This window comes from Gobio gobio (genome assembly GCF_949357685.1).
Source record: "Gobio gobio genome assembly, chromosome: 18".
In the NCBI taxonomy this organism is placed as follows: Eukaryota; Metazoa; Chordata; class Actinopteri; order Cypriniformes; family Gobionidae; genus Gobio; species Gobio gobio.
The window spans coordinates 548,867-560,000 of record NC_137111.1 but is presented as its reverse complement, the minus strand read 5'-3'; the positions used below and the strand labels follow the sequence as shown (position 1 = coordinate 560,000).

General features: G+C 49.6%; 1 protein-coding gene across 1 annotated transcript in view; it reads left to right on the top strand.

Moving 5' to 3' along the window:
* The first annotated feature begins 3,476 nt into the window (after positions 1 to 3,476).
* Positions 3,477 to 11,134, top strand: part of rtn4b (reticulon 4b) — a 33,909-nt gene continuing 26,251 nt past the window's right edge. The window contains exon 1 of the mRNA XM_079843025.1: positions 3,477 to 4,560. Within this exon, the coding sequence (XP_079699151.1) occupies positions 3,618 to 4,560 (943 nt within the window). The 5' untranslated portion in view covers positions 3,477 to 3,617. The remainder of the gene's footprint in view (positions 4,561 to 11,134) is intronic.

Sequence of the window (11,134 nt, the reverse complement as noted above, 5' to 3'; positions counted from 1 at the left end):
AATATCAGCCAATCGTCCAGGTAGTTCAAGATCTGGACGCCCTGGAGCCGCAATGGCCTCCATACATTTCGTAAATGTCCGAGGAGCTAAGGCTAGTCCGAATGGAAGGACACTGTATTGGTAAGCTTTGCCCTCGGAAGCAAACCTGAGGAACTTCCTGTGTCTCTTGACGATCTGGATGTGGAAATACGCATCCTTTAGATCGATGGTCACAAACCAATCTCCGATTCGAACCTGAGACAGAATGGACTTCAACATGATTTTGCTCACTCTGAGCGCAAGATTTAAGCGACGTAAGTCCAATATCGGACGCAATCCACCATCCTCTTTGGGCAGCACAAAAGCCTGAGGGGGGGGGGGGTATCTCTTCTAAAGCCCCTTTCTCTAAGAGAGACACAATTTCCTGTCTCAAAGCCGGGGCTCCGCTGGAAAGAGGTGGGCCTTTGAGGAATTGGATGATGTAGGCGTGGCTAATAGTACGTAGCACCCATTGCGAGACCTCGGGCAGGCATTGCCACATCCACTAGGGGGCGCTAACCGCTCTGTTTTTGGCACCTGCAGTACTGTGGGCTCCAATGCATTTCCTCTAACACAGGGGACTGTCCAACCGCCTGATTGGTGGACTGATGAGCGAGTCCTCGGACCAACCCTGGACCTGCGTGGGATGAGTTGGAGAAATTTCTCGACCGCCGTAGTTTAGACTCTCCAAATAGGCCGTCATTGGAAATAAGGGCATCTGACAAGAAAGATTTTTCTTTCTCTTTGACGTCAGTGAGAGTAAGACCTGCTAGCTGAGCTCTCAGCTCCTTCAGTAAACCGGCTTGATGGGCTTGAAGCTCCGCCTTAGAGTGAAGGGAAGCTGCTGCTCGCCCAGCCGCCATGCAGGATCTAACCAAAGAAGAAGAAGAAGAAGAAGAAGAAGAAGAAGAAGAAGAAGAAGTGATTATACACGGTTTGGAGGCAGCAGGGGCGGGACTTCCACTGTGGACTGTGTGTGTGTGTGTGTGTGTGTGTGTGTGTGTGTCGTTCCCTGATGATCTACAACTGTGTGTGTGTGTGTGTATGTGTGTCGTTCCCTGATGATCAACAACTGTGTGTGTGTGTGTATGTGTGTGTGTGTGTATATGTGTGTCGTTCCCTGATGATCAACAACTGTGTGTGTGTGTGTGTGTTTCCCTGATGATCCACGGCTGTGTGTGTGTGTGTGTGTGTGTGTGTGTTTCCCTGATGATCCACTGCTGTGTGTGTGTGTGTGTGTGTGTGTTTCCCTGATGATCCACGGCTGTGTGTGTGTGTGTGTGTGTGTGTGTGTCGTTCCCTGATGATCTACAACTGTGTGTGTGTGTGTGTGTGTGTCGTTCCCTGATGATCCACGACTGTGTGTGTGTGTGTGTGTGTGTGTGTGTGTGTGTGTGTGTGTGTGTCGTTCCCTGATGATCTACAACTGTGTGTGTGTGTATGTGTGTCGTTCCCTGATGATCAACAACTGTGTGTGTGTGTGTATGTGTGTGTGTGTGTATATGTGTGTCGTTCCCTGATGATCAACAACTGTGTGTGTGTGTGTGTGTTTCCCTGATGATCCACAGCTGTGTGTGTGTGTGTGTGTGTGTGTGTGTGTGTGTGTGTGTGTCGTTCCCTGATGATCCACGGCTGTGTTGTGTGTGTGTGTGTGTGTGTGTGTGTGTGTCGTTCCCTGATGATCCACGGCTGTGTGTGTGTGTGTGTGTGTGTGTGTGTGTGTGTGTGTGTCGTTCCCTGATGATCCACGGCTGTGTGTGTGTGTGTGTGTGTGTGTCGTTCCCTGATGATCCACGGCTGTGTGTGTGTGTGTGTCGTTCCCTGATGATCCACGGCTGTGTGTGTGTGTGTGTGTGTGTGTGTGTGTGTGTCGTTCCCTGATGATCCACGGCTGTGTGTGTGTGTGTGTGTGTGTGTGTCGTTCCCTGATGATCCACGGCTGTGTGTGTGTGTGTGTGTGTGTGTGTGTGTGTGTGTCGTTCCCTGATGATCCACGGCTGTGTGTGTGTGTGTGTGTGTGTGTGTGTCGTTCCCTGATGATCCACGGCTGTTCTCATGGTTCATGTTTGTTTAGGTCTTTCCCACTTTTGATCTCAGGCTTCTTTTCTGAGAATTGTGAGTTCTAATGTCCAACTATGAGGGGGAAAGAATGACGTTTTTTTTCTCACAATTGCGACTTTAATAAAAAAAAATTACATTTTTAATTGTGACTTATCTCACTTTAACAAGCAATTGTGAGTTTAAATCTCGCAGTTCTGAGATAAGTTGTGTTGTATAGTTACACTGAGTGGCGGACACAAGCTGAAGCTGCAGCATTAGAGCGGGGGTGAACACTTCCACACAGCCCATCGGCACATGTCTCTAATGCTCTTTAAAGATCATCAATGTTCATTTAGTGCTTCAGAAGCTCATAATGTCTCCCTGACCCTGAGTTCACACACCCAGATCTTCATTTCCTTCTTCAGAATCGGCACTTTCCTTCTGTTTTCTAAGATTGTTTGTGTTACACTTTATTAGTTTTACAAAGTATTCTAAAGTATTTAAGTTACAAAACTTGTGTAATCTAACGGAATACATTACAAATAACTTTAAAAAACAAATATTTTGTAATCTGTAGTGAAACCCTTTTTAAGAGAAGCCTCCCAACCCTGTGATGGACTTTAACACACAGAGGAAGAGCTCGGCCTTTAACACACTCATAACTCATAACTCATAACCAGTGTTTGCTCTTATATAATGCCTGAAGCTCATGCTGGAGAATACATATAGAGCCGTTTATTAAATGAAGCAGGTATTTACGTAAATTCCATGAAATCTGTTGTCATGTGAGTGGTGTGTGTGTGTGTGTGTGTGTGTGTTGATTGACAGGAGCAGCGGTCAGTAACCCAAGAGCAGATGTTTACAGAGTTCGTCCTGAGCAGTTTATACACTTTATAGTGCACTATTGAGCTAGTGTGCATCACACTAGCTCAATAGTGCACTATAAAGTGTATAAACTGCTCAGGACGAACATTCACAGAACACACTGTATATGTGCACATTCCTATAGGCCTCATATGGAAGGCATGCGCACATGAGACATGAGCTGTGAGATATATATGAAGCACATGTGGGATATACTTACATTTATATATAGGCCTAGTACTGTTTACTCAGCACAACATTCTACACCAACTGCATTTATAACTTTACAGCATTCTTTTCTTTTTTAATATTTAACAGCAAACACATAATACAATGCATCAAATAATAAAGAGTGCTTTGAGAGAGAACATGTTTACGTGTGTTTATTGTGGTAAAAACCCTGATCTAAAGCACAAAGAGGGAGCGAGAGCACGTGTAGGCGGGGCTTAGCGCGCTTCTGCGTCTCGATTGGCCGTTGGTTACATCAGTCAAGCGTGGTGTTTACTGATTGGACGGTCCGCGTTATCAATATTCCGCTTAGTCACTTTCTTCGGGGAGTCTGTGAACTTTCAGCGGTCGCTCCCGAGGCGCGGCGTCTTTCCTCCTAAAGAAAAGGCAGTTTGCGGTTCTTCTGCGGGGTACTGTCTCCTTTCATCTCCATCACAAGACACTGGAGTATCAAGCTCAGTTTCCAAATGGAAGAAGCAGATAAAGTTCCATCCAGTGCACCTGACGAAGCTCCGCACGATGTTGCCATGAATGAAGCCGCTGCAGTCGGACCGACACAGACGGACGCGCGGGACGCGGAGGAGGAGATGCCCGGGAAAACTAGTCCTCCTCAGACAACCGAGAAAACTAGTGATACACAGACAAACGAGATAACCAGTGTTTCAAAGATAGATGAAGAAACTAGTTCTTCACAAACAACTGAGGTAACCAGTGCTTCAAAGATAGCTGAAGGAACTAGTTCTTCACAAACAACTGAGGTAACTAACGATAGTCCTCCGCTGATCACTGAGGTAACTAACGATAGTCCTCCGCAGATCACTGAGATAACTAACAATAGTCCTCCGCAGATCACTGAGGTAAATAACGATAGTCCTCCGCAGACAAATGAGGTGACTAGTTCTTCACAAACAACTGAGGTAACCAGTGTTTCAAAGATAACTGAAGAAACTAGTATTCCACAGACAAATGAGGTAAATAACGGTAGTCCTCCGCAGACAACTGAGGTAACCAGTGCTTCAAAGATAACTGAAGAAACGAGTCCTCCACAGATCACTGAGGTAAATAACGATAGTCCTCCGCAGATCACTGAGGTAAATAACGATAGTCCTCCGCTGAGCACTGAGGTAACTAGTTCTCCCGAGCCCGCGGAGGAAAGAGTTGCTCCTGTGAGTGAAGTCCCGGTGAAGCGCACGAGCACAGAGGCAGGAGTAACGGCCACAGATCCGGTGAGCACTGAAGCCGCCGTTACTCCAGAGCCCGCGGAGGAAAGCGTTACTCCACCTGTGAGTGAAGCCGTTACTCCAGCCACAGAACTAACACCACCTCCGCGGACAGAGGCGAGAGACGAGCGCGTGAGCAGCTCATCTGAGGAGAAACACCACCCGCTCACTCTTCCTCCATCCCCATCCCGTGTGTATAAAAGGCTCTGACATTTCAGGGTGCCTTCCCCTTTAAGACTCTTATTCTGTGGTGACGGAAGAGAAATGTGTGGTTAGCGTCAGATATAGCGGGTATGGAAACGAGTTCAAGTTTAACGACATCATTTAGCCTACGTATCTGTGCTGTGCAGCTTCCTTAGTCCCTACTGAACAATCCAGCTTCCAATGTTCATGCGTTGAGTTAATGACGGAAAACTATAATGACAATACTGGATATTGGAATGTTCTGATGAGCACTGCTGAAGTCCAATACAATCTAAAGAAGAAAGAATATCTCCTCGTCTTTATTCCTGTATTCTGACCGATACACCATCCTGTTTATTGCCTGAAACCCTAGATGAACTAGCCCTACTAGATTACCTCTTTTACATTGGTCCTTCGAGCCGGATACAGTATTCAGGATGGAGGCAGATGAAGAGATGTATCCTGATGTGAGACCTAAACGTCAAATACGTCGACCTGTCAGACTTCAGGACTTCGAAGTGGACTATATGGGATATAGTCAAAGAGATCAGTTAAAATGGGATCTGTCATCCCCTGCATTGGATAGGAGGGTGTTCCCCACTCGGGAGGGTCCAGACCAGATGACCCCTTTCCAGACAGCCCACTCTCACTCTGGGGGTTTCCCTGGGAATGCTGCTCACCCTGAGATTTATCAGTTAGTCTCAGACCACGGCCAGAGGAGAGATTTGGATGGGTTTATTCAGCCTGCGCGAACACCCTCATCCCATCAGAGCCCATATCTGGATTCTCGTTTCTCGGAGGAAATTAGAGCTATTCGGGAGGAGAATATTAAGCTGCTCCAAACACAACAGGCCTTCCAGACTGGCATAAAGGAACTCAATGAAGCACGGCATGAGATGAAAGAGCTGTTGGAAGTAGCCCGCTCGCTGAGGGAAAACCTGGCCCAAGTTAATAGTCCAGCCGCAAACTACAGCAACCCCACATCTCCACAGGCCGGTGCTGTGGCCTCAAGAAGTTTCACTGATGCAGCACACTCGAAGAAAATGGAGGATGAGGACTGGCCTGATCCTCCACCCTGGCCTGAACCTGATGAGAACCTGACGGGAGGCATGTGCAATCTCAGGGTCGAAGAACAAGGGCTAGACCGTAACCAGCTCGACCTTTCCCCCGGAGGTAGAGTATGTATGCCTTGTAAGCCTCCACTGCATCCTCAGTACCCCGCTCCTGCTTCTGATAGAGGGATATCATCATACCACTCTAAACGGCCCTCTCAGTTGCTCACACACCCTGCCCCAGCTCATGCACCTGTAATGAAATCGGCACCTGCCCGTGCCTACCATCCCTTAGAGGCCAGATACGGAGCGGTACATGGTATGCCGCCATCTAACCCGTTTATGCAGCCGCTGGGGAATGAACAAGTGTATCGAGGGCCTCAACCCACAATCCCAAGGTTCATTCACCCGGATCCCAGTGAGTTCGCACGGCTTCGCATAGCTTTAGAAAACCTACTCCCATCCACGGCTACAGAACTCTTCAAGTATCAGATACTTGTAGATCATTTAAAGCTGGAGGAAGCCAAGCTGATAGCTGATGCTTATCTAAACTCACCCACCCCTTATAGTGACACTATGTCAGCCCTCCATGACAAATTCGGGCAGCCTCATCAACTTGCCTTAAAGAAGATAGCGAACGTCCTGGAGACTCCCGAGGTGAGGCGAGGTGATACTATGGCATTCCAGAAATTCTCTCTCCAGATACAATCTTTAGTGGGTTTATTGCAGACTCTGGGACCTGAAGGGGAAATCGAACTCAACTGCGGATCACATGTTGCTCGTCTGCTGAGTAAGCTCCCTCCGGAGCAGCGAGCTGATTTCCGTCGACATCAGTTCAAGCAGTTAGGGGCGACCCACACTTTACATGATTTGTCAGAATGGCTCCGCTATGAATCATGGTGTCAGGGCTTCGACAGTCAGGCTACTGGACGCAGCATAAAGGAAAGGCAGAACATGAAGACTGATGGTCGTCCTGGTAGACAGACGGTGACTGTCCTTCATGGAGCTGGTGAGTCGGCAGAGACAGCTTCTTCGTATCTTAAAGAGAGTTCAACTAACCGAGGAGCCAAGAGTAAAGCCTACTGTGCCTACTGTGAGAGTACTGAACATTATCTTAGTCAATGCAGTGCTGTCACCAAACTCTCTAGAGACCAGCTTAGGGAATGGATCCGGGTTAACAAACGGTGCTGGCGCTGCGCACGAACTCATCAAGCTGCTCAGTGCACATTGAAGAAACCTTGCAACATCTGTCAGGGAAAGCACCTACTGGCTCTTCACGAGATAAATACAAGAGCAGAGAGGGGCAATAAAGATGTAGCTGCTAAAGAAGAGAGCTGCTTAACTAGCTCTGCGGCTGATTCGCTCTACCTGGACAGACCTGGAGCCGGGAATCGAGTCATGTTGAAGGTCGTCCCGGTGCTTGTACATTGTGGAGATCGGACGCTGGACACCTTTGCGATCCTCGATGATGGGTCAGAGAGGACCATGTTGTTGCCAGCAGCAGCTAAGTTTCTTGGCCTAAAGGGCAAACCCGAAGCGCTTCCTTTGCGTACAGTCCGACAGGACATCCAGATCCTCCATGGCCACACAGTGTCTTTCAGCGTCTCACCAGTGGCGAACCCTCACATAAGCTATAAGATCAAGGGGGCCTTCACAGCTGGCCGCCTCAGCCTAGCACAGCATACTTACCCCATTGACCGCCTGAAGAGAAAATACAGATACCTAAGTGGTATTCCCCTACCTGCCTTAAGAGATGCTCAGCCAACACTCCTTGTAGGATCTGATAACCCTCAGCTGATAACACCTGTTGAGCCAGTCAGACTTGGTCCATCAGGTGGCCCAGCCGCAGTCCGCACCCGGCTTGGGTGGACTCTTCAGGGCCCCACCCCATTCATGGGGCGGCCTATCCAACCTGCACAGTGCCTGTATACTTCATATGCGCCATCAATGGATGAGCTTTACAAGCATGTTGAGAGGCTCTGGCAAGTAGACACTGTACCTTACCGACCAGAAAGAGAGGTGACTCGGTCAAAGCAGGATCAACAGGCTGTAGCATTGCTTGAATCTAAGACTGTCCGTACTAATGTGGATGGAATTCTTAGGTACGCCACACCATTGCTGCGACAGGCAAGCATGCCACCATTGCACTCGCCAAAGGAGGCAGTTATGCCCATGTTACGTAGTACTGAGAAGCGACTCTTAAAGGACCCCAGGCTGGCGGATGCATACAGGAAGGAAATGCAGAAGCTCATTGAAGCAGGTGCTGTGAGGGAAATCACTGAGGATACCTCAACCAAAGAAGGATGGTATATCTCACATCATCTCGTCAGCCACAACGGGAAACCCCGCCTGGTCTTTAACTGCTCTCACCAGTACCTTGGGCAGACCCTGAACCAGTACCTGTTACCGGGCCCTACTCTTGGTGCCCCTTTGCTGGGAGTTTTACTGAGATTTCGTGAACACCCCATCGCGGTTAGTGGAGACATCAAGGGGATGTTCCATCAAGTCCGCCTCATCCCTGAAGATCGCCGCCTTCTAAGGTTCCTGTGGCGGGACCTGAAGGTGGAAGAGCCCCCAAGAACATTTGAGTGGCAAGTTTTGCCTTTCGGCGCAACCTGTAGCCCGTGCTGTGCGACATATGCCTTACAGCGCCATGTTGTTGACCACTGCGGGCCTGACGATGACCTGAAATTCTCGGTTGAGAACTGCTTTTATGTGGATAATTGCCTGCAGAGCATGGGTACATCGGGTGAGGCCAAACGACTTGTTGATCGACTCAGGGATTTTCTGATATCTGCAGGTTTTGAGTTGCGCCAATGGGCTTGCAACGATCCAAGCGTCCTGCGTCACTTGCCTCAAGAGGCCAGATCGGAAGGCCTGGACCTGTGGCTGGCACAGGATAAGTCCAACCCTCTCGAGTCAACACTTGGTCTCAGCTGGAATTGGGCAACCGACTCCTTGGGCTACAAACATAGGCCTGTGTCCTACGAGGAACCAACCTTGAGGAACATCTACAGAGTTCTAGCTACACAATATGATCCCCTGGGTTATATGTTACCTTTCTCCACCCGAGCAAAGCTCATCATCAGGCAGCTGTGGGATAAGAAGCGAGGATGGGATGACTCGAACTTACCCGCCGACCTCCTGCAGGCCTGGTTCAGCTGGGAGGCTGAACTTGAGTCCTTACCTCTACTTACATTCCCACGTGCATATGTTCCGGCGGACGTTAACCTTGCGGGTGCCACACGTGAGGTGCACATCTTTGCAGACGCCTCTGAGCAAGCATATGGAGCCGTAGCCTACATGAGAACCGAAGACAAGGAAGGACAGGTCCACCTGTCTTTTATCCTTGCTCGTTCACGAGTAGCTCCAAGACGTCTGCATTCTATCCCACGCCTGGAGCTTTGCGGAGCTCTGGTTGCAGCACAGCTGGCTCGCGTTCTCGAGAGGGAACTTACTTTGACAGTGGCTCGAACTGTGATGTGGTCCGACTCCACTACTGTACTGACCTGGCTACACTCTCAGTCTTGTCGATACAAGGTCTTCGTGGGCGCCAGAATAGCTGAGATCCAGGAGTTAACGGAGAAGTGCACTTGGCGCTACGTGGACTCTGCAAATAATCCTGCTGACGATCTGACGAGAGGGAAGACCCTGGAGGCCTTAATAGATCCCAACCGATGGTCTCAAGGACCTCCCTTCCTTCTCCAGAACCCAGCTATTTGGCCAGAAAGACCCAGCACCGAACCATTTGAGGATAAAGCGGAACTCCGGAAGACCACCTTCTGTGGAGTAACGATTACCTCACCAATGTCAATCAGCAGGGATGACAAGCTGTACCGAAACTGGCAGGAGCTCATAGATGCCACTGCTCAAGAAATCCTAGGACAAACCCCTTCTAGTTTCCCACCGAGTGCTGAAGAGTACCAAAAGGCGGAGATGATAGTTCTCCAGCGAGCCCAACAACAGTCTTTCTCAGAGGACTACAAACTCCTTGCAGTAGGGAAGCCTGTCGCACATGGGAGTCGGTTACTCACCTTGGCTCCAGAGTTGGACAAATCCACGGACCTTATAAGAGTAGGAGGTCGGCTGCGACGTTTGGAAGGTCAAGACGACTTGACATTGCACCCTGTGGTTTTGGATGCCTCACACCCCTTTACACGCTTGCTTATCCAAAAGTATGATAGCGACCTGCATCATCCTGGTCCAGAGCGAGTCTTTGCGGAGATGCGGCGGTCATTCTGGATAATCCGTGGGAGGGAGGCAATTCGCAGACACCAGCATTCTTGTGCCGATTGTCAGCGTTGGAGAGCTCAACCCTCCATTCCCCGAATGGCGGACCTTCCCGTTGCTCGTCTCCGATTACACAAACCAGCCTTCCACTCCACTGGCGTGGATTGTTTTGGGCCCATGTTAGTGAAGATAGGCAGACGTCAGGAGAAACGCTGGGGGATAATATTTAAGTGTTTAACAACCAGGGCGGTACACTTGGATCTCCTCAGAAATATGGATGCGGATGCTTATTTGATGGCCCTGAGACGGTTCATCGCCAGAAGGGGGACACCTGCAGAGTTGTTGTCAGATCAGGGAACCAATTTTAAAGGAGGAGAACGGGAAATAAGAGAGGCTTTTGCCAGTATGGAGCCAACCTTGCAGAAACAACTCGCGCGACAGAGGATTAAGTTCCAGTTCAACCCTCCCGCAGCTCCACACTTCGGTGGAGTGTGGGAAAGAGAGGTCCGCTCTGTCAAGTCTGCACTTTACACCTGTGTGGGGGCCCAACCTGTTCATGAGGACGTCCTGCTCACCGTTCTTCTGGAAGTTGAGGCAATTCTCAATTCCAAACCATTGGGTTACGTATCTGCCGACATCGCGGATATCGACCCCGTGACACCCAATAGTCTGCTTATGGGGCGGCCTGATGGATCTCTTCCCCAAGTGGTTTATCCTGAGACGGAGCTCCTGAGCCGTAGACGCTGGAGGCATTCACAGGTTCTCGCTGATCAGTTCTGGTCCAGATTCATCAGGGAATATCTCCCTGGGCTGCAAACTAGACAGAAATGGCACTCCTCTTCCCCTGAACTACTGGAAAAGGCTGTTGTCATGCTGGTGGACCCGCAGCTACCTCGAGCCTTGTGGCCCATTGGGCATGTAATCAAGAGTCACCGCAGCGACGATGGACGCATTAGATCTGCCGATGTGGACATCAAAGGACATGTGTACACCCGACCGGTAGCTCGGTTGGTGATGTTGCCAGCTCTCCCGTCGGGGATGGACGATGCCTCTGTGAGCCCCTCACAGCCTGACTGATAAGCCTTTTAAAGGGAGCAAATGTGCTTGCACATTTGGGGGCGGCTGTATAAAAGGCTCTGACATTTCAGGGTGCCTTCCCCTTTAAGACTCTTATTCTGTGGTGACGGAAGAGAAATGTGTGGTTAGCGTCAGATATAGCGGGTATGGAAACGAGTTCAAGTTTAACGACATCATTTAGCCTACGTATCTGTGCTGTGCAGCTTCCTTAGTCCCTACTGA